General features: G+C 40.3%; 1 protein-coding gene across 2 annotated transcripts; it reads right to left on the bottom strand.

Annotated features, from left to right (window-relative positions):
* Positions 1–15,559: 15,559 nt before the first annotated feature.
* On the bottom strand, positions 15,560–24,574 carry LOC148039365 (uncharacterized). Of its 2 annotated transcripts, none has more exons than XM_087675240.1 (7): positions 18,203–24,574; positions 17,893–17,976; positions 17,749–17,809; positions 17,566–17,661; positions 17,357–17,416; positions 16,793–16,894; positions 15,560–16,395 (listed from the first exon to the last, which is right to left on the bottom strand). In XM_087675240.1, exons 4-7 carry the CDS (start codon positions 17,620–17,622, stop codon positions 16,300–16,302), a joined length of 315 nt encoding a protein of 104 aa, XP_087531366.1. In that variant the 5' UTR covers positions 17,623–17,661; positions 17,749–17,809; positions 17,893–17,976; positions 18,203–24,574; the 3' UTR covers positions 15,560–16,299. The 2 variants fall into 2 exon arrangements, with proteins under 2 accessions (XP_087531366.1, XP_087531367.1); XM_087675241.1 differs by having other exon boundaries at positions 15,560–16,468.
* Between the last annotated feature and the right edge of the window lie 33 nt (positions 24,575–24,607).

Genomic DNA, 24,607 nt, shown 5'->3' on the forward strand with positions numbered 1-24,607 from the left:
GTGGGGGGAGTGTAACTATTTAGATCTTTCATGGCAAATAAAATGCTATTATTTCATCATCTTGCTAAGGTTACTAATGAAATGTTATGTCTATGAACTAATGTGTATGAATGTAGGAATAGGTTTTATATGAACAAGTTCTGAACTTATGATTATGAGCAGGATGTGTACACAAGTATAAAGAAGGAAAATGGTAAGATGGGATTCTACTTAGAGTATAATTAAGGATGCCTGGTGTATACAGTCTAAGCTATGAATATGAAAGACTATGTGTATGATGAGTGTGTGAGTGTGGGAGCACACTTCACACACTTTTAGTTCAGTTGGACTGACTAAAAGACTATGAAAGTAACTAAGTGTACTCTTACACTAGCTCACACTAGCTCATAGTAGCTCCTTAGCTCACTAAGTGAGCTATGAGCTAGCAGAGTGAGTAGAATATGACATGCAAGTCAATATGAGTAGTCCATTCAGTGTAGATGAGTTGAATATATGACATGCAAATGCATGCAACACACATGCATGCAACATGCAACGCATGCATGTGACATGCAAGGCATGCATGCGACATGCAAGCTTACAAGAGTGATATGGATGGATGCGGCTCGCGAAATGCTATGCATGCATATGACATGCATAGGGAACAAAGACTCTAGTCAAGATATTTTTAAGTTCAAGTGATCTCGAGTTAAATGAGTGACACATGTCACAAATCGGGTGCATGCAAGTGGTTGAGTAACCAAGAACCACACACACACACTCTATCTCTATAGCATGTGTGGCTGTCAAGTGTATGAATCTCTCCCTCTCTTGAGGAGGCACATTCTTGGAGGCTCCCATTTATGGGTTTTGTGGACACAAGTTGCTCTCTCTCTCTTCCCTCTCTTGCATGCTTGCTTCTTCTCTCCTGTGGAGATCAAGGACACCATAGCCAAGGTGAACACACACATACACACACACACACACTCTCTCTCTCTCTCTCTCTCTCTCTCTCTCTTGTGTGTGTATGTTGCTTACAAAGGAGACCATGTGAGCAAAATGAAGAAGAAGAACATCTTTCGAAAGTGAAGCCAAGGAACAACCATATCATCATGAAGAAGATGAAGACGGAGGCTTTCTACATCAATTAGAGAGCTCAAGGAAGGAAACCATCGTGAAAGATTATCCCTATCGACTAGCATATGTAAGATTATGAACCCTATTTGATGTGTAGCAAGCATGGCACTGTTTTCAGCCCAAAATAGTCCGCTACATGAATAAATATGATGTGAGAGCATGCCACGAAGCAAAGCTTCGCTCTCGGTATGAAATTTTGCCTGTGTGCAGGAAATTACAGCAAGCTTCTAAGCTTGGAAACAACCCCTAAATTGCCCCTAATTCATCCCTTAAGCTTTCTCTCATATTCTACTATGTTTAGCCAAGCTTTGGCATGAAAAAAGAGCTATGTGCAGGAAATTACAGCAAGCTATAATTGCAGAGAAACAGCCCCTAAACTCTCTCGCTCCCTTCTCTTAAGCTATTTTAATGTTCCTTTACTATGGCCCCAAGTTAGGGTATATAAATTCTTAAGATTTCCTTGCCATTCTCTTTCCTTTGGGCTACGAAAGGCTTATCCAGGCTGAGATAAGAAAGGAATGAATATGAAAGTGCAAGGACACTCGGGGAGTTTGTCCTTTGCTATGAATATGAATATGAATATGATTAGGAATGACGGTAGAATGGAATAGAGAAGGATAGCCTTTCTCTTTTCCCACCTTTGTACTTGAGTATGAACAGCTCCTTGAATAATTGAAATTATTCTTTGAGGGGGGGGACTAGCCCATCTTCTAGTCCCTAATGTGGTGTACCGTGCAAGTTATTAAGTTATTTGTTCAAGATATGTTAGAAGTTTGAAACTTTGTCTCCCCATCTCACTTCTGTCTTGTGACATCATTAAGGTCTCTATGGATATTTTCCTATGACATTGAAACATTCTTACCTTCTACTACTTCTCCCCCTCCCTCCCTCTCTCTAGTGACAAAAATATTGTTGCTAGAAATTGCTACGATATAACATCAAACCTCATTATACACGAAGGGGTTTGGCTTTGTGGTTAAGCATACCTTGCTTAGTTTGACATGTGTTATGATAAGAAGAGATACATAACCCAAGATCTACTAGTTGTCCAATAGAAAGTAGAGTGTGTTGAAGATCAGGACATGAAGCACATCTCCTAGTACTTTTCTACAAGAAAGAGTTCCTAGATAAAGATCACTAACCCCTTGAATATTACAAGATGCATCAATAAGATAAACAATTTTTTGTATGTGTAAAGCATGATAGTTGTGCAACCACTATGAATAATGCATTATATTACTAGTCACTCCAAAATTGATAAGAAAAGTTGCACCATCTTTGACAAATAGAATCCTATCTGTAGAGATATGAAAATTAACACAATTTACTTGATTGGTCACCTTTTCAATTTGTAGGGTTGTTGAACAAAATAGGCTTGATTTCCATCTTCATCATACGTCTTCTTATAGTATCAAGAAGTAGCACGATTTGTGCACTTAGATTAGTCACATGGTGACTTACCTATAGGTCCAGTATTACAAGTAGGAGAAACACCATGCTCTTTATCACATCTTCTTGCCTAGCAATTTGGTTCCATGTGACCATGTTTGTTGTGGTAAGAACAATGTCTGATCTAAATGGCAAATTAGAATATCCACCTCAAGAAAAGTAACCACCATGATTTTCTTCTTGAAAAGGACACTTTCAAATAAGCAAAGCAACATCTGAATGTTCTATTGGATAGGTAAGTAGAGCAATATCAATCATGCCTACACATCAATCATGGCATTGAGAATATTCAATTAGTGACATACGAGAACTATCAAAATCAAGAGCATCCTTATTGGATAAAGTTGTACCAATATTGCCATACTTCTCAACTTGTAAAGCATAGAAACCAAAAAGTATAATTTTAGGAAGAGATAATTATGAAAGTGTTTACAAATCTTGTATGAAAGAAAAAAAATTCCCTATTCAATTAGCAAAAGAATGTGAATCATGGCGATGAATCTACAATATGTGGTACAAAATAAATAAGTAGACTACAAGCTTTATCAAAACCAAAACCATCTTGATGCATGCAAACATAACAAAACTCCAATATCTAAGATCCTAAAGGAACATGACCATGTAAGACATTGAAGCACCGACAACAACAAGGTGAGTAGTAAGGCTCTTAAAAGTGTCAATATGAGAAAACATAGAAGTTGAGAGGTCCCTGACCTAATAACCCCATAAAGGAGAACTAAAGACTCACTCAATTTTAAGATTTTTGATTTAAATATTTTCTTTTATCCTTTCAGAGATGGTCAGTGCCTTAGCAGCCACTAGCCCTTGGCCTTTTTGGCCAAGTTTAGTGGATTGATTTGGGATAGATTTGGGGGTAATGCTCGGATGAAATTAGGTAGAGAATTGAAGAGAAAGGGGGAAAGGAAAGAAGCATAACATTGCAAAATGAGACTATATGATCAAACACACTATGCATAGAGTAGCTATTGAAGCTTGTTTTGCATTAAGAACATATACAACCTACATTGTAACATCAACTGAGTCCACAGGCGGACTGAGTACATTATACACTCATACAAAAAGAACCCTAGTACATTTTTAATCTTTCAATAAAGCTTTCTCAATCTAGACTACCTACAACACAACCACTTTTAGAATCAATTTAACCTTCACATACATTTATACTAGCTACATAGCTACTCAGTTGAAGCATCGAACCCCATTGGGTTCAATTGATCCACCCATCCTCTCACTCCAACTACAAATGGGAAGAAACCTGCATCCTAGCAATGGGGGCACGTTGCCATCACATCATGTGATGAACATCAGTCATCCTCAGTCAAGCTAGTGTCCCAAAGGGATCCATACCCATTAGTTACCAAATCAAAGGAAACTAATGGGTTTAAGCTCTTAGGCTTGTTGGAGCTCAACCTCCGCGGCAACCCTCGATACTGCCATCTTCGGAGGAGAGTATTGCGTTCAACCCCACTAGTCATATAGCCTAGGAGAGCTTTCAACTATCACAAGGAAACCATACTAGCATCACTTGATGCTTCATAACCAGAATTTGAAAAAAATACAACATCTTGCATTCACGATACACTACTATCCCACAATCTTGATAACATAACCATATGAAGCACATCTTCACATTATAGACTCACTTATACCTTGCATGAATTACTTACATTGTTACCTTCATCATTTTTCCATATCATTTCAAAATAAGAGGTCTCCTAGAAGAGGCCCTATACAATACCCTAGACTTGGGCATCCATCATTATCTTTAAAAATTAAACTCTTAGGAATTTAGTTTTCAAGGAAAGGGTCTCTGTTGGGGCTCCACGCCACCCACGCTTAGCTATAGGTAGTACGGTCTTGACCAACAATAGGGGTTTTAATCCCTTGTCAATCCAAGGACACGGCCCAAATTGGTGAGCATGGAAGCTCTTCTCACCCGGAGAGAGAACAATGATCTATTGTGATCCACGAGCACTCCCGGCACACACACACACACACGCACAAAATCACACACACAAATACTCCTCATTTCCTCATTCTATCAAGTGTGATGAAAGAATTGGTGAGCCCACTACAACACTTCAAACAACATTCATCCACTATTACACTCCTATGTATGAACACTACACACCATGCTTGCTTCAAGCTTCAATGGTGAGCTTCACACACACACACCATACTCCTATAGCTCAAGGACGCTCTTCTAATCTTCAAGTGGGCTTGAGATAAGCTATGGGGAAGCTTATTCTTGAACCCACATGAGCTTAGGAAGAGGGTGGGTGAGCACACACACAAGCAAGAAGTAGCTTCACACACATAGAAAAGATAAGAGTAGAGAAGAAGAAGCTTGCTTCATTGATTAATGAGAAAAGAGCTTAGCTCATACAAGTAGTAGAAGAGTAAGGGTGGAGAAGGAGATGGAGGTAGCCATGAAAGCTTGAGAGCTCTTCACCTTCACTTGAGTTAGCTACAAATGGATCCCTAAACTTGGCTTTTTTGCCCCTTTTTGTTCAAAATCAAGTGTCCACTACACACTTGGGCGCCCGGGCACTAGTCACTTAATTTATTTCTAGGCATCTAAGCATCCCCATGGCTAGGCTGCATTACGGGAAAGTAAACATACAACTTGGAACTCATAGAGCCCAAAAAATAGAAGATTTACAATAATGAGTTGCGGGTTTTTTACATAAGCTGTTTTTACGGGCCAGCTTCCCGAAATAATTCTCGGTTTTTCTGGGGCGAGCATCCTTTAGCACTTGATCTTTCGTGTAGCCTTGCCCTTTGGATAGTCCCCGATCATTCCCCCCTTCCTCGACTAGATCGTCCCCGAGCTGATCTCGCTCCTAGCTGGACGCTGGCATTGAGAGTGTCATAAATTTCTCTTTGGCGGATAGAAACGTTGGCGGGGAGGTGACTTTGGACTCCGATGGCAGTGCACTGCATTTGCCTCTACGCCACAAATCTTGTCTGTAGTGGTTGGCAAGTAGCATAGAAAGCCAGGGGAGCGGGGTCAAAAAAGGCGGTAGTCATCATTTCCTTCCACGTCCCCATGAAGTGGCTCGGTAGGTGTTGAAGCCTTGCATAAAAACCCCAAAATTGCTCCTCTGTGGGTAGCTCGTTAAGGTCAAAAGCCAAGCCTTGATATGGCTCGTCATATTTATACCATTCTGTCCTTTGGTGTTGGATGTCTTGAAAGACGTTGATGCATGTGGACAGAAGCTGGACAATCTTGACGAGCATCTGGCATGAGAGGTCCATGGCATCCTTGAATTTGGCCTCAACATCCATGCATGCCTCTAGAGACCATACTTCATTTAAGGGTTGGTCATGCGGGCGTACCGGGCAGAGAGGGTAGTTAAGGGCGTTAGGATTGTCTTTCAAAAGCACCTCAAATTGGTCCCATGTGTATCTTCTGGGCACTGGGCAAAAGGATGGGTCAATTCTGAGTGCCCTGGGTGCCTCTTTGTATTCCTTTATTGTCCTCCACCTGGCAAGGAATTGGAAACGCCACTTGGGCTGTCTCTCCATCACCTCTTTGACTTGCCATCTGTCAACATCTACTTCTTGGTAGCCTGGCTTGAGCTCATCCACTGGATTGTCTTCGTGCCACTATTGGAAATAAGCTGCCAGCTGGGCCTTCATCACTATAATGGATGGCCAGATCTTAGATGTGACTTCATGTGGCTCAGGCCAAAGGGTGGAGAGGGCTTTGTAGCATTGATTTTCAAAGGTTTCCTACCTTTCATTCATGAGTTTCCTTCGGTACTCTATGCCCTTGTCATCCCCCGGTCTCCTTGTGAGTAGTAGGCCTTCTGAGGGGGTTGGGATTGGTTGTTCTTCGTACTCAGGCCTTGCAGGGATGTCACTGAAGGCGTCTGGTACTGGTCCTGAAGGACCTAGCCTTGGTGAGCTCGTACTTGCAGCCTTAGAGGCGTGTAGGCTCTGTTGAGTAGGCATGGGCTGCAATTGAGTAGATTGCTTGAGGGAGGCAAGCTCAACTTTCACAATTTGTAGCTCACTGAACATGTTGTAGGTCTCTAGTCATTGAGCATCAACTAGAGCCTTCTGAAGGGCTAGCTGCTGCTTGAGCTCGGCCTCTTTACTCGTACTTCCTGTAGAGCTTGTGGTAGCGTATTGCATTCTGGTTTCTAAAACTTTGTTGGACTTTGGAGAGAGAGAGAGCAATGTGTTGATCGCTTGACGATCTTCACTCACTTCTTGGTAGCTCTTCTCCAATAGCTTCATCGCTTCATCGCTTCATCTTTGGCTTGAATGGCGTTTTGAAGCTCGGCTAGTCTCAGCATCTGCGGTAGTCATTCTGCCTCCATGTGCTCTATTATCCTTTCAAGGGCTCGTTGCGCCTTGACTGCTTCAGAGGCTTCCTTGGCTGCTATGTCATACAGTTCTTGATGGTTCAACCTGGCCTCTTCTGCTGCGTTGAGCTGTCTCTCCAATTCTTCTTTTTGTTTCTTGAGCTGAGCGTTCTGCTCTAGTGAATCTTTGACAAGCTCATTTTGACGCAGCCTTAGAGGAGTGTAGGCTCTGTTGAGTAGGCATGGGCTGCAGCAGAGTAGATTGCTTGAGGGAGGCGAGCTCAGCTTTCACATTTTGTAGCTTACTAAACATGTTCTAGATCTCTAGTCATTGAGCATTGACTAGAGCCTTCTGAAGGGCTAGCTGTTGCTTGAGCTCGGCCTCTTTACTCGTACTTCCTGTACAGCTTGTGGTAGCATACTGCATTCTAGTTTCTAAAACTTTGTTGGCTTGCAGGCTTGTCTCTAGCTGGACTTTGGAGAGAGAGAGCAATGTGTTGGCCTTGGTGAGCTCGTACTTGCAGCCTTAGAGGCGTGTAGGCTCTATTGAGTAGGCATGGGTTGCAGTAGAGTAGAATGCTTGAGGGAGGCGAGCTCAACTTTCACATTTTGTAGCTCAATGAACATGTTGTAGGTCTCTAGTGGTTGAGCATCGACTAGAGCCTTCTAAAGGGCTAGCTGTTGCTCGAGCTCGGCCTCTTTACTCGTACTTCCTGTAGAGCTTGTGGTAGCTTACTGCATTCTGGTTTCTAAAACTTTGTTGGCTTGCAGGCTTGTCTCTAGCTGGACTTTGGAGAGAGAGAGCAATGTGTTGATTGCTTGACGATCTTCACTCACTTCTTGGTAGCTCTTCTCCAATAGCTTCATTGCTTCATCTTTGGCTTGAATGGCGTTCTGAAGCTCGGCTAGTCTCAACGTCTGCGGTATTTGTTCTGCCTCCATGTGCTCTATTATCCTTTCAAGGGCTCGTTGCGCCTTGACTGCTTCTGAGGCTTCCTCGACTGCTATGTCATACAGTTCTTGATGGTTCAGCTAGGCCTCTTCTGCTGCGTTGAGCTATCTCTCCAATTCTTCTTTTTGTTTCTTGAGTTGAGCATTCTGCTCTAGTGAGTCTTTGACAAGCTCATTCTGACGCAGCCCTTCGTTGCGGTAGTGGTCTCTCTGGTCTACTATTGCGTCGATTAGCTTTGCCATGTTTATAGATCTGGCATAGTAGTTTCGGATGGCCTTCTCAAAGTTGGCCTTCACAGCTCTGCTCATGGCGTCTTTGTACATAGTGGCCATGCTAAGCTCTAGCATGCCACTCATCGCCTTCTGCATTGCCTGCTGAGCATAAATTGGGTTGGGTACTTGGCGTTGAGCTTCTTTTGCCTTGCTTTCCATCTTATCATAAATATTTGCCTTTATAACTTCACTTGCTTCTTGAAATGCGAGGAGGGCTTGGTAGACAGCGTTGCTCTTTACAGCCTCCACGCGGTCTTTAATCTCATACTGTACTCTCATATCCACCTCCACCTCTAAATGATGGACATTGAACTATTTTGGAGGGGAGGGGCCTTGTTCACCTTCTTCTTCTTCTTCTTTCTCATCCTCCTCTTCTCTTTCTTCTTCATGACTCGAGTCACCGACATATTTGTCATAGTCTTGGAGGTTCTCGCCTTGGTTCTCGTCCTCTTCTTCTTCTAAATAAGGCCTGGGAGTCTTTTGTCTGGCTGGCTCTGGCTTCTTTTCCTCTTCTGTCATGGGAGCCTTGCCTTCCCTGTGCACCTTTCCTTCTTTCACTTCCATAGGCTACGCCTCTTCATGTATCTCTTGGGGAGTAGTTAGGGGCACTTCTTTAGGTGAGGAGGGGTGGGGAGCTGTAGAGGTGGAGGTCCCTTCTTGGCGGTGTTTGGTTCTCATCTCTACCTTTCGTCTTTTCTTCTTCTCCTTGGCCACACACAGGCTTTCGGCCTTGGCGGCTTCAAGCTCTTCTGCTTCCTTTCTTTCCCTTTCTTTCTCTAGCTCAGCCCTCCTTGCAGCCTTGGCGTTGTCCTCATCAATCATGCGATTGAGAGTCTCGAGGTTGATAAAGTCATCTACATTAACTGAGGGACTCTGGGCACTTTGGCCGCCTTCTCTTCTAGGTGTGGCTTGAGTTGAGGGCATGACAGGTGGTGCTTGCTCAGGTGGGACTGTGCCTCTCATGCGCTTTCGTAAGGGGGCCACTTCTTCCTCTTCTGAGGATTCTTCATCTTCTCTTTTCCTTGCTGGCTTGCCTTCCCTTTCTTGCTTCTTGACGGGGGACCGCATGATATTAGGACGCCTATAGAAGGGCATTGTGGCGTCGTAGGTAAGCGGAGGCGGTAGGTGATGGATAGCCCCCATGGCATAATAGGCCAGCCTCGTCAGGATCAATGGCGCTCCCAGGGCCAGTGGTAGTTTCTTTTTGGATTTACTGGTCCCTGAGAGGCGGCTCCCTTCTTGGATACGGTGGATGTTTTGGAGGATGTGGTCACTCCAGTCCACTTCTAGCATATCCCGATCCAAGAAAGCTTTTGTGAGGTGTAGTGCCATGCGCGGCTCTGGCATTGTGTACTTTTGGGTGTGAGCCATCCCGAAGAATTGCATGTACAATTGGAGGGCTAAGGTCACCTCCTTGTGCTTCAGATTGGCGAAGGTGAGGCAGTCTTGGCCGGTCACCATCTTCTTTTCATGCTGTGCAAGGTTGCCTTCCGGGAGCAAGGCTCCACCGGTGTGTAGGGCTTCTCTTACCATCTGGCGAGTTAGTGTGAATTGCATGGCATGGCCATCAAATCCAGTCATTGTGGCTAGCCCGTCTCTTTCTAAGCTCCATTGGAGCTCCCATGCTCGCCTGTAATCCAATCCCCAAGGCCTCAACTTAAAGAATCTCCAGAAGCTAGCTACTTCGAGTATGCGTTGGGTCGACTGGGACTTGGCTATTTGCCAGTAGGCCTCGGTGGGTACAAAGACGACCACTGACCTCTGTTGTGGGGTCTCGAATACGTCGTGGAGGAATGCTGCTCTTGCGTGTCTACGTACTATTTTAGGTGGTACCCACCCTGCTTTGTACGTGCTTCTAATGAGTGATAGTGGGGGGATTGTGTCGGGGGAAGGGCTTTGGTGTAGGGAGATGTTGGATTCCGAGGAGGAACCCATGTCTCGTGCATAGCCTCACGTCTCTTGCTCGCTCTCACGTTCGCTCTTGCATTCACTCGCGTGCTCGTGACACTACCAGAGGCTGCGAAAAATTCGGCAGCGCTTCGGCGCTACTAGTGCTATGGGGAAATGGCGGCGGAGCAACACTCAGGCCTACCACCCCGGGTACCTGTACCTAATCTAACCCAAAGAGCACGAGGGCTCGAATAAGGAAAATGTGTGTGCGCGGGGGTGACCTACCAAATGTGGATGCTACCCCGTAGGTGGCCCATGAGCGCACTCCGATCTCTCACAAGCTCCTTGCTCTCCTTGCTCTCCTCTTGCTTGATTTGCTTGAAGAGCTTGAAATGCCTCTTTTTTTACTTTTTTGGTTTTGTGGACACGACTGACTTTTTAAGCACTTTTTTGCAAAATTTGACTTGACCATCTTGTTTATCTCTTCATTCTAAGCTCATTGATGTACTCAAATCTAAGTTTGGAGCTCTGTGCCTATGCAAAATCGTGGACACGACTGAGATTCTGGCATTTTTGCACATATTTTTTCAACTTTGACTTGATATTCTTGATGCCCTTGCCTTATACTTCACTTGTGGCTAGTCAAATTTTGTCAAAAAACTCTCCAGATAGCTTGAATCCTGGACACGACTTGGGTTTTTGTCCCCTCCGGTGACTTTATTGCAATTTTGACTTCATGTGTGGGTTGCCCTTGTCTTGTAGACTCCTTCTATGTGTTTGGATCTCAATTTGGACATTTTGAAATTTGTTTGACCAAGGGTTCCTCTTGTCGCACACTCTGTTCATCATTTTTTATCCTCCCGCTTGCCTGCTTGCATTGGTGTTGCCCCTGTTGCCCTCCCCCCTTCCTAGATGTGGTGCACTCCTGGGCACATTGTGCATGGGTGTCTACTTGGCAATGTGTCTATGCAGTGGCCTTGGTTGGCCCTATGTATGCTTGAAAACAAATACATGTTTTACTCATGATGCAGTGCATGATGCCTTTGGTACTCGAGTCGTGTGGAAAACCATCCGAGTTGAGGGGCTTTGCAGGAGAGAACACCTCCTGCTATCGATGACTTTGTGTGGGGAACGGTGGGATACTTTGCCCATAATACGCTAGGTACGGGTTGGGGGTATTCGTGCATTGTGAGTATGGAAGGTGCTCTTCGTTTCAGTAGTAAGGGATTGGGAAATAGCCTCTGTGGCCATAGAAAAATGATTGGCTACCACTGGTTGCAATAGCTTGTGTTGCAAGAGTTGCTACAGCATTTGAGACCTCCATTGTATCGTCGATTGACTTGGGGATGTTCTTGCAGTTAGCCTCACTTGCGTGGCGTGATTTGGCTTCTTAATGCCCTGGGGAATGGCTAGCATCAATGGCTTGGAAGCACTTGTTGGTTTGAGCTTGGGTCTCCATTCCATAGTTGAAGTTTGCTTAGGTGTCTTTGTGGGAGTTGAAGAAGCTGGCTTAGCTGAGGGGTTCGTCCTTTTAGGTCTCCATTGTAAACGAGGCTTCTCCCCTGTGGCTTTCTGCGGTTTAAGAATGGGATTGGGTTTAGGAATTGAGCTTTTGGGAACCCATTTGTAAATTGGCTGCGTCCTAAAAGGATGAGATGCCTTGGTCTTCCTGTTGGGACTCCTTGACGATGGATGTCTCATGTATGAGGATTTGGGTACCCAATAGTCCTGCCACTTTTTCCCATAGCCTTGGGCTTTCAGCAAAATAGTAGGGACTTTCCAGCCGTGACCCTGGTTTGCCTCATCAGAGATCCATGTGGTGGCAACTTTAGCCTTCACCTATTTTTCATGACTTTCTTCACAAAGATCAAACACATCTACACCTTCCCGATGTACCACCTCCCAAAATCATTGAGGGAGTGGTAGATGTTGTGGTCAAGGAGTTACACTTTAAAATGTTTTCCACTTTAAAATGTGTTTGTGTTGATTTTTGAATCTCAAGTCCCTTCTTATAGCAACAAATATGCTCCTAAGTCTCTCACAATCACTTGTTCAAGCATTTTCTTCTCTAAAGTACCATTAGAAAGTTCCTTCCTTACTAAATGTTTCTTACTCTCAAGACCATGTATCAAAGAAGAATCCTTGGATTTGTTGAGGTTCAAAGTTGGTTGAATGAGTTTACATGTCCCCACTATGATCATCCAATAATATGGAAAGAGAGATTTTGTTGCTTATAGATGGTAGTAGACAACTGAGGTCTTTTGTAGTTGGAAAATATTTGATGCTTGCTGAAAGAATCCATCTTTGAAGACTATCAAGTTCAAAGATGAATGGGATAATAAACTAATTAGAACTTACTTTCTTTGAAGCAAGTTGAAGCTCCAACTTCGTCCAATCTGTTAGTACTTGGTGTGTACCTCTATTTTCTAAACAAATTCTCTCCATCAAAGGTGTATAATTGGCAAATTAACCTTCCCCATCAGAGATTGCTTCAAGTTAGGCCAAGTTGTTATTACTTGGTATGTACCTCTCTTTTCTAAACTAATTCTCTCTCCATCAAAGGTGTACAATTAGCAAATTAACCTTCCCCATCAAAGATTTTCAAGTGTAATAGGTTTCTTTGCTCTCCTATTCTTGAAGTAAGCAAGTTAAGGATCTTTTTTCTTGCAAGAGATCATGAGTTTTATCTCTATAAAAGAAGAGATCCTAAAGTTCTTAATAACACACACTTAATTAAAATATCATCCATGTAAGAAGGCTTTACTTCTGCATACAAGTAAGACATAGGCTTCTTTATTTGTAAGCAATATTTTGCTCTTTGCTACAATAATGGACCTTTACCAAATGACCTCTTCTTTAAAACATGTTTATGCTCATTTTCAACCTTAAGTATCTCTTCCTACAATAATACTATTAGGTTCCTTCTATACCAAATCATTCTTGCTCTTGCAACCATGTAGCAAAGAAGACGTCTCAAGTTTTTTGAGGTTTGAAAAGTGTTGAACTAGCAAGTTAAAGCTCCATTCTTAGATCAAATTGCTACTATTTAAAATGTACCTTAAATTTGTCAAATAGCTTCTCTCTCCATCAAGATTATCTACCTAGCAAATTGACATACCTCATCAAAGTACTTTTAAGAGTGTTTGGTTTCTTTTTCCATCTATTCCCTACACAAGGAAACTAAGGATCCTTTGCATTACAAGAAATTGCAAGTCTCATCTCCATAAGGTAAGAAGTCCTAGAGTTCTCCAACAAAAACTGCTTCATTAAAAGACTCTCCATCTTAGAAGACTTTAATTATTAAAAGACCCTCCATCTTAGAAGACCCGCTCTCAACTTCTTTATTGACAATCACTATATCATTCTTTGCTACAACAATGCTTCTTCACCAAATAATCTTTGATTTAAAACATGTTTGTATTGATTTTGAACCTTAAACCCCCTTCCGAGAGCAAGGATTGAGCTTCTAAGTCTCCCATAACCACATATTCAAGATCTTTTTCTTTGAAAGCACCATTATCAAGTTCCTTTTTTGCCACATCTTTCTTACACTCAAGGCCATGTATTAAAGAAAAAACCTCATGTTTATTGAGGTTCAAAAATTGTTGAATAAGTCTACATGTCCCTATTGTAGTGAGCCAAGGACATAGAAACATAGCATTTCTTACTTATAGATAATAACAAGTAACCAAGATCTTTTCAAGTTGGAGAGTTTTTTGACAACTATGAATGGCATTTATCTTTGAAGTCTATCAAATGAAAATGGGAATGTATTTGCCATGCGCAAATTATGAAGTAAAGCATTTTGCCAAATTGGGGTTTGGCATCTCCAAACAAGTGAGAAAGGATCAAAAGCTACATCCTAGTCAAAAAGCTTATTGTTAGTATCCAACTCAAATGAAAGAAGAGACAATTAACCTTCATCTTTACTAATGTGTAGAGATAAGTGTTCTATCATCCAAAACATAAATAGTGCCCATTGCTCTAAAGTGAAAGTATGATGCCTGATCATCCCAAGGTTTCTTTAGTTCAACACATTGAGAAGAAGCCTAAGGTTTATAGCATTCTAAGGACTCATTCTATCTTCACACCCTATAATAGCTCATAAATGATATGAAAAGGTGATGTGACATGTTAAAAAAATTTAGTTGACGTATAATCAAATAGCCTCCAAAGGATTCACTAATATGGGGGTCATGCTAGCTAGCTGTAATAAATTAAGGAAAATGGAGACCTCCTTCATCACACAACAAAGTAGAAAGTACGAACATCAAGCAAGTGAAATTTCACCTATAACATGACAACTCAAGCTTGCAATACAAACAACAAGCTTTCTCCTTGCTCTGTGTGTCAAGAACATCAAGAAACACTCCATGATTTGTGAAACCATGTTAGAGTGAGTAGTGGGAAAGACATAAAGGATAGTAGATAGACATCTCCTTGAAATTAACAATTTGCCCCATACACTCTACGCAAGAGGGGTCCCTAAACTATTCTTTACAAGTGAAAAATTGATCTTTATTATTCACAAAAATACATTTTAGTTGATCTATTCTTCACAAAATACACTAAAATGTATGAAAAAGGATAGTCCCACTCAAAATCCATCATTTTTGCGAAGGAAGGGTGGCCATCAAAAGTACACACACGCTACTCAATATGGAGATTTTCGAAAGTGTAAGTAACCCCACCTTGAGAGAATCAACCGTCCTCAATCGCCCAAAACCAAAGCTACAATGGCCAATTCTTAGATATGCTCGATGCTTATGGAGGATTGGAGATGCTTTGAAAAGTGTAACATACCCCACCTTGAAGGAATCAATCAATATATCCTTGATGGCGCAGACACGGAGGTGCAATGACCAGCTCTCAAATATAACGTGCTCACAAATCAAACAAACAAAGAAACCAAACCGTCGGGTAGCATTTTCATCGAGCCTAACATACCCCCATATCGCAAGAATTAATCATCTTCAATTACACGAGCATGAAGGTTCAATGACTCGACAAAAACGCCCCAAAAAAAAGAAAGCTAGAGAAACCGAGGAAGAATTATTTACACAAGGAACTTTGAACACTATCCCATATAGTAAAAAAAGAGAAATTTTCTAGATACTTCTCAAAGTATCTAGAAAAAGTCTCAACTAGTAAAAGTGGAACACTTTACAAGTTAGTGATATAGTAAAACATTTCTATATAGAAAATTTTTAAAATTCTAGTTGATGATGTAGTAAATTATTCCTAGATGAGAAAACTAGTTGGAATCATAGATATAGTAAAATTTTCCTATATAAGAAAACTAGTCGGAACCATTTATACAACAAAATATTCTTGTATAGAATTAACAATTTGAACAAAACTATAATACAAGTTAATTAGTAGAATAAAAATGATAATTTTTACTCATATATGGGAAAAAAAATCCAACTCACAGATAGGCAAGTACTACCAGTCAAGGATAGACAAGGTTGCCCAAAATGTTTTTATTGAAATAATTCTGATCAAGTCAAAAAATAATCCACAAAATTCAAGTCACATTAGGGTTGTTTAGAATATTGCAATTTCTAAAGCAAAAGAAGCCACACTTGGAGAATTGTTGAGAAACCTATAAACAAGTGGTTGGTAAAAGCACATCACTTGTACTCTCAAGATTCCTCTCAAATGGCAAATAGATTAGCAACTATTATACAATTAACAATCTAGAATCACAATTTAGAAACCTCCTTAACCATAGGTCCTTCTCACTCATTAGGGCAATCCTCGCTTAGCAATTACAATTTCCAACACAAGCAACAACACTTATTTCTATTCTTTTTGGGATTATGGATAGGTGTATCACTCTTCAGACATTTAACATTCAGTATACCTTTTACCAAATTAGCTTTCTCAATCACGCTTCGCTGTGATTGGTTTCTACACTCTTAGCCTCTCTTAATTTTGAAATGAAGGCATTCCAACTACCCTATTTAGCTCCCATTCTATTGATAAAGCTAGAGCATGTTCTACTGATTGCAATATAGTGGTGGTTAGCATTTTAATATTTCATGAGATCCTGACACAACCAATAGACCCAATTGGAGCAACTTGGACAATCAATAGTTTTGGCATCCATTGGCTTGGCTTCTAGCAATCAACAAATACTTTTAAATCCCACTAATGCTCACAAGACATCTACACACCTTAAGGGTTGTATAATTTTTTTGTGATGCTATTTAGATTTTTCAATCCTTCAAACACTTTCCACGGGCAACACAATTTTTCATCATTTAATACAAAAATCTCTTACTCATTTGGCTTGATGGCATATTGATTCACGCCAAGACTTGGAATGAGCATCTTCAAGCGCTTCATGATGTTCTTCATCCTCTTCTAGAAAAAAACCCTATGAATCCAGTTCAATTCTCTTCCATGAGCAAACACTCTTGAAGCATTATTCATATTGTAATGGTGCGAATCTGCCAGCCATAAGGTTTTTCAAAACGAAAGCAAATATAATCGAGTTTCATGAGAATATAATTCAACAAATCAATAAAGTCAAAGAGCTTGTATCGTCCCTTCCATTTCAAGGATCTACTAATGCATAGTGCCATTGCTAGACATCATCGCTCCCATTTTGTGATGGTATACATGCCCCACTTTTAGTATGTGAATGATACTTGGTCAGATACATAAGGCTCCATATAGACTTAAGGCAAGAGACACCATAGAATGAAATGTAATCAAAATGAAAAAGACTGCTCTCAAGAACATGTGCCTATGACAATACAAGCTCAATATACCTTGGTAATGGTAGAAGCAATATGAAGTAGCCTCCATTTCCTCCATGTTGACCCAACATTTTCCTCTACATCCTTCTCTTCCTTGGCATGCAAATGGTTTACCTTGCACATATCTCAAACATTTAGCCTCAGTCAATGGTGCTTCCTACTAGTAGAGTTGCCACAAAATGTACTTTTACCCCCTATTGAGGTCTTCATTTTAATGAGCCACCAGGCATGGACTCAACTTCAAGCGGGGATAGTGTTTTAGTTGATGTAGGTGCTTTGTCCTAAAACCATACAAGACAAATGACTTAACATACTAGCCAATCATGTTTCAATATAAGACTTGTGGTAACCTTCCATGAAAATAACTTCCAACCTTTCATGCATTCAAATATATCCTATGCAATCCCAAGCATTTTTAAGTTATTACTTACAAGTCGTTTAATAGCAATACAAACCCTCCCAAGGTCACAAAAGAGACATTGTTAAAGAGGCTACAGATACCATTAATCTCCCTCTCAACAGAGAACTTAACAACTTCTAAGAAGCATAGGATTGAACAATACTAAAACAAAGTACCTGGCCTTGAAAAGTTGTGAGTATCCCAAACAAAGAAACTATGATCGACATATACAACAGCTGGAAAAACCAAAACATCTTGTGTAAGAATAGTGATTGAAGAGAAACCTTACCAATGTATTATCAAAAATGAAGCACTTTATGCCTAGCAGCTTTAAGCTTATTCTCAGTGTATGGACTCACTAATGTTATCTCAAAATAAAACTTACTAAGCTTGTGCGATGTTGCAAATCGTCAAGCAACAGCATCAAGATATGAGATCCCATTTACATTATGTGCGGCAAGGTAGGAGCATGTGTTTGTATCTGTCAAGTCATGGAATTCAAATGGTGTTGGTCAAGGAAAAGTTGCAGCAAGTGCAAGAGACTCAAGCATGAAAATCCACAAAATACCATCATTGCATGCACAAGCAACGTCCAAACTTGAAATGGCTAAACCATGGTCTTGCCAAACCTGCAACGAGCAACTGAAACTATTGTTGATGTCTGCAGCAGATAGGAAACCACAAAGAAATCTTTGCTTGCATCAGAGGATACCTTAAGATTAACCCATTTTTTCAATGCAAGTCCATGATGTAGAAGGCACTGTATTCTTGTTGAACATCATATGGTAGGAGAGAACTGCACACATGAAATGCCATATTAGTGCAATTTCAGCTCAGCTAGGCAAGACCCATCGGTTACATCCCAAATACAAAGCAACTGGTTGATGCCCAGACTAAAACAACAAAAAACCACCCAGCTTAGTGCTAGGAAACCTCTAGCCCTATAATTCTCTACATAAGGACTTTTCAACTAACTATTGGTGGGGGACCGAAATCGCTATCATTTTGTAGATGATATATACCTCTCCAGAAGTAACAAGTCAGCCTGCATCAGGTGAATAAGCAACACATGCCAATGCTTTTGGAGTCATTGTAACATCGCCCTTTGCAAGGTTGCAAGCCCATTTGCATTGCCAGTTGTGAGCCCAATAGCCTTTTTCAATTGAAGCTGAAAATCAAGAACGCGTCATTGATATAAAAAACTTAGTAAAATCATTTTAGGGAAGAAAACACAAGCTTGTGCCACTTCTTTGGGTCTTCTAGTTGAGTTATCAGAATACACAAGTTTGGGATTTGACAACCTCAGTATACGACAAGTCAGGATTGATAAATATAACATCACCATTGAAATATGGAAGTTTGTCTGCACAAACACCAATACATTTCAAGTGCTTCTCGTTCGTTTAGCTTCATTCTCTCGCTGAATACATACATTCTTATGTGCCAAGAATTCCTTAATTGTCTAGATTCTCTGTGTACATGGCTTCAAATGTGTACATATGCCTAATTAGAATATCAATAATGGCAAACGATGCTACCTTTTCAAAGGATTCAGGGCGCATGAGGAGTCTGTCTGGAAATAGCTATGACCGCAAAGGAGCAGCTCGTTGTGCCATAGCAATTCAGAAAAGAAACAAACAAGGCTTTCTTCTCACTGTTGCAAAACTGATTGCAAGGAAAGATGGAGGAGGCATGCTCACCGTAGGTGGAAGAGGTCGTCGACTGCACTGAGACAGTTCTGATCGGAATCTGCGCGGCAGGACAAAAATGGTGTAGTAATAGGCATGCTCACCGTAGGTGGAAGAGGTCGTCGATTGCAGGAGGCATGCTCAACATACCGTAGGTGGAAGAGGTCGTCGATTGCAGTGAGACAGTTCTGATCGGAATCCGCGCGGCAGGACAAAAATGGTGGCAGCAGCAGTAGCATTGCCCTACCTGATGAAAGGAAAAATGGCATGATGCTAACCATGGTTCAAAACCAAACCCATAGATAAGTTAACCGAATTCGCTCAAGGGTGTGTGGTAGCCATGGAAAGGGATAACGATTAAGGCCACTAAAGCCATTATTGCAACATTAAGGACATCCTAACACATGGCCACTCTTCTTGTGCATGCAAGAGAGCTTATTGGAAAACGAGAATTTGGGGTGGTTGTTGGTGAGAATGACCAAAATAGAAAGAAGAAGTTAGTAAGTGAGAAGACAACTATGGAGTTAGATTATGTAGCAGTTGCTCTATTATAGTGTCCTGCCTTCTCATCTAAGTTGGTTGTCCAACATAAGTGTGTGGGTTGGATTTCTTTCCTTGATATGCGTGTCTAGTTGGATGGTGTAGTGCATGCTCTTACAGAAGTACTAGGGCATATTTTCTATGTGCCTACTATGGCCTCCTCCTATGGTACTCTTAGACCATAAAGAAAAACTCGAATTCTTTGGGAGAGGCATCAAGAGCCATCCAAATGTATGGAGGTGTTTCACCCTCATGGGCTTGAAGTGGCTTTGAACATTAAATTTAAATATTTTCCAAATGCATGTTACGTCTACAGAATTGGGAGGGCATTATGCTAAGGATGATCGTTGAGGCTATTGAAATCTTTTGCCATAGTTTAAAACTTGAATATACAAAATTTAGGAGAGTACCTGAGAAAGCATGAATCATGAAAAAAGCAAGAGAGAGTACTTGACACAAGATTGGGCACAATGCCTCCTCTAAAACCCTAAGAGGTCCTCTAGTAGTCAATCAAAGAGTCCCCACACAACATTATCCAATCTTTCCTTGGGAAACAATGAGCTTAGTTGGACACATGAATTTTGGTTCTACTTCACAAGGACATCATATGTGATGGTAATCCCTTACATCAAATTTCTTCAAGACAAACAAAGTTTTAGCCCTTTTAATCCAAAACAGAAATTGAATAGGATGTGTACATGCACCCCATGACAATAATTTTAGGCGCCTGATATTTAATAAGGCCAATAATGGATTATATTTTGGAGTTTTTTCTTTTTAGTAGAAATATACATGTTTCTAAAAATTTGCATTGAATTCATTTTAGCTTAGTCTAGTATAATATTTTGTTAGATGTAAATACTACTCGGGTCCTGTTCTTTAGACTTCAAACATAGTAATCCGTAGTTTTTTAAAATAATAAACCTTATATTAATAATAATCCAATAAGTTTACATTGGTTGAACTCTTACCTTGCAAGGTGAATCCTAAGAATATTGATTTAAACCTAAATTTTACTTATTATTTTTTATAACTTCCAATAGACTATTAAGTTTATATGTTTATATTAGATAGGTTTTGTTTTTTCATGTCCTTAATGGATCCCAAATAACTTTCCTCACTATATTATTGTTGATAGAGATAGATTGTGATCCTTTGAATTCTCATAGGCAAGCAGGCTATTAGTTTGGTAGACATGGTTTAAGCAGCTATTAATGAGAAAAGGCTTGAAGAAATCCTTGACACATCTGCTGGAGAGTGGCCGCTCCTTGAAACTTCAGAATAAGCAAACTTGGTTGTGAAATGTGCAAAACCAAGATGAAGAGACCATGTCTTTTATTTTTGCCTCCGCTCCACCTCCTCCTTCCCCTCCCTATCTCTCACACCAAACTCAAGTAAATACACAATAAGGGCTTATGCCCCTTACATACAATGTGGGTGAGGAGCCACCTAAATACGAGGTGGATGACAAGACATTTACACATATGCAAGTCTATTTATGAGCTTTCCTTTAGCTTTTCCTCTTAGAACCAGACATAATAGCGCATGGGAAGGTATTTGGCCTATATTCCTTAAATGATTGGTATAAATCTAACAAAGTGTGGTACGGAATTTTTATCCTCTTTGGGCAGCTGATATTCCCCATATGGCTTGAAAAAAAATCGTACTCTTTCTATAAGGGCTGTAATTGGACTTTGTAGCACATGCTATGGTAGGGTGGTTGCTTGATAGGGCATCCCTCAAACCCAAATCCAAAGGACCAAGTTTTATTCAAGTGAAAAAGTCCAAATTCCAAAAATATATAAAAAAGTAAAGTTAATCTTTTGCATCTCTAAGGTAGACAATCATTTTGGAAACTATTCTTGTAATCTCAAGTAACAATAATAGAATGAAAAGCAATAAATAGCTAGCTCAGAATCCTTATGTGATCAACCATAAGTTGCAGGAGTTGATATGGTATCTTCTCTCTATTTTCAATTCTACTCAACCATCTATTTGTCTAAATTCACCATATAACACACAAGCATTGGCTCTAGCATATCAAGGCACAAGCATTTTATATGTTTCACCTCAATTTACATTAAAGAAAAATGTTGAATTGAAGTACCATATCGACTTTTGTTAAAAATTAATTTAGGTTCGGGCCTCCCTTCCTCTCTCACCTTGGCATTTTATAAAGAAACACAATTAAATTAACATAGTCCCTGATATTGTTGCACTAGCATATATTAGAATATGCTTGTGAACACTCACCAATTATCTAGGTTTTTGGAAATATGAATACCAATTCATGACCAATATATGGTAACTAGTTTTTTCTAGATATGATTGGATGAAAATGTGAATGTGTGTGGATGGTCAATTAGGAATAGCTTGTCTTTGATTGAACAAGCAAACTATTAATATATAGATATGACAACTAGAATGTATCCATAACTAAATACTATGTGTTGAGGTACATAGAGAGAGAGAGAGAGAGAGAGAGAGGAGTTTGCAAGACATCCATTGGAGGATTTTTTTTCTCATCATTAGTCATCTAGTGGAGTGACTGATGCAACCAAAAGCCTCTATTCCTCCTCTCCTTTAGTCCTTCTTGATGGTTGCAATTATGGCTACATATATAGCAGCCTCCAATTTCTGCACATGAGAAAGTAGTGAGAATGACGGTGTAGATACCACTATTTAGTCTCAAACCTTGGGTGAATAATTCTTCAAAGCATTCTTTGAAAAACTCACTCATCCCATGTTGAGGACACTTCATGGTTTTTGGTGATTATGGCAAAGAGTAGTGGGGCGATGGGACACCCTTTCCCATCAACCTCTTTACCTCAGATGGAGTTAAGCATAGACCATTTACAAATACATCCTAAAGAGATTAAAATATCTCTACAAAAGTACCATGATTCCTCTTCCATCATCTATGGTAGTGATGAGCTTTTGCTGCTTCTTTTGCTCCATCAATTTATAAAATTAATTACTTGGAGCCTCACCCATAAGATACCATTGCCCTTCAACTAAATTTTTGCAACTTCAACTTTATGTTTTTGCAGATCCTCAATTGAATGCTCCACTTCTTTGAGAATTTGATAAAACATCCCATCATCAAAACACTTAGTAAGAGCCATAATAATATACTCCCTACATTTTACTAACATACAACCCTCTTTGAAGTCTATCTTGATCTTTGTCATACATCTTGGCAATGTCAATGATGATAGCTATGGATCTCATCTAGTTCTAGATTGGGTTAGCCATTGGATTGTTGGTTTGTTTCCAAGAATCCTTCAATTATGGTTTGAATCCTTCCCTTTCTAGAGAGGAGGTTCTGAACCTAAATAGAGACTGGCTTCCATCTCTTTCTCCAACTAAATTGATCCTTCTTAGATGGAATTCCTAGGCACCTCACATTCCAAGAGATCATAGAGAGCCAACTAATCAACATTGTATCTTTGTTTGAGCCTCCATAATCCTGAATAGAAAAATATTCTTGTCAACCAAACATTTGCAAGTAAGCTCTTAAAGGGAAAGGCTTTCCTTCTCACCTCCATTAAATGCCAAAGACTTTGGTGGTTGAATTTCTTTATTTCCATCTTGCTTTAACTTTGGCATCTCTAGGATTGACTGTTAATTGGGTTCCTCCTTTTGAGGGTTGTTTGCTTTCATAGATTTAGCCTTCTCAATCTATGAGGTTTTTACTTTTTTCTTCTTTTGTGACTATGTTGCAGGAGGTTCTTCCTTATCTTCAATATTTTCTCCTTGGGTACTTCTTAGCTCCATGCCTTTTTGGACATTCCTTTGCAAAGCACCCACGTTCTTTGCATATGAAGCATGTAACCAAGAAGAGAGAGAATTCTACATTGATCAGCGACTCAATCCCATTAGAATCATAAAGCTAGAGCATCTCAAGGATCTTCTTCTTCTTATCCCAAATTATGAAAGGCCGCTTGCTCCACTAGCTGATGTTGTTTGTAAGAACATAGAGCCCTCTACCTAAAGATTCTACTAGCACATTAACTTCTCCATCTAGCAAGGGAGGAAGTCCATGAAAACTAGCCCATATTGGGCATTCAATTTGCAATACCTCCTCAGGAATAAAATCGGCATTGCATGAGACCAAGTAAACAAGGTTCCCTTTCAACCAAAAAACTGAACCCAAAACCCAATTTATTTTTTCTTTAGATGAAAGCAAGACAAAAAAGAAACCTATTGACAAGCACAACAATGTCGGCACTAGTTTGACCCAAAGGTGAACCAAAACCATCTAGCAAACTCATCCTCAAGGGGGACCTTCCCTTAAAATACATGTACATGTCACATAGAGAATACTTAGCATAGCTTTACCGAATGCACGGCAACAATAATACTACTCATGCACACATCACTTGCTTTCCAAATTCCATGGTGACTCTCTTCTTCTCACTGAAAGATTTCTAGTCATCCCACACCTTATTCTCTAGCTCTTCCATGTTCCTGCTAGCAATGACAACATTAGCATAATCCATCTCCATCCTATTATATTTCTTCTATTGCTTTATGTTTGGGTCTATGTTCCATCATCTCTTACTCCTCACACACCCCCCTAAACATGCTACATGCATGAAAGAGGGATTGTATAAGTCACATGTCAGTAGGAAATGTTGGTGTTAGTGCACTTAATATAGCTGCCCTAGTTAATAGACTATGTGTCATGATCATCTACTAAGAACTCCCCTTTTCAGGTTTCCACATGCTCATGAGGTTTGATGCCATTCATTTAAGGAAAAAGCTATTACAATTTCAAGAGTTTCTATTTTGCTAATGGATGGGTGTGCTTCTAGTTTGTAAGGGGCTCAAATAACTTTTGATAACTGTTTGTGATGTATTGATGCTAGGTATATTCCATACTTGGAAGGGAATTTTAGGGTAATTTCAAGATTTAGAGCCATGTCATTGAGTTGAATTGAATGAGACTCTTCTTTGTTTTAATGTGACAATGAAATATTTTGGATACATACAAACATATACATTATAAGTGTGTATCCACATTGTCTTATTTGAGATTGTCTACATGGTTGATGGTTAAGCCTATCGATTGTGGTGTCTATTACTTAGCATGACTACGTTGGATATTATATACAAAACAAAATTGGTTTAATGTGCATAAACATTATACTATTCATAGCTTCATAAAAATTTCGAGTAAACATGGCTATATTAGGC

This window comes from Lygodium microphyllum, chromosome 3, assembly GCF_053477565.2.
Source record: "Lygodium microphyllum isolate KBCC chromosome 3, Lygodium_microphyllum_v1.1.10, whole genome shotgun sequence".
NCBI lineage: Eukaryota > Viridiplantae > Streptophyta > Polypodiopsida > Schizaeales > Lygodiaceae > Lygodium > Lygodium microphyllum.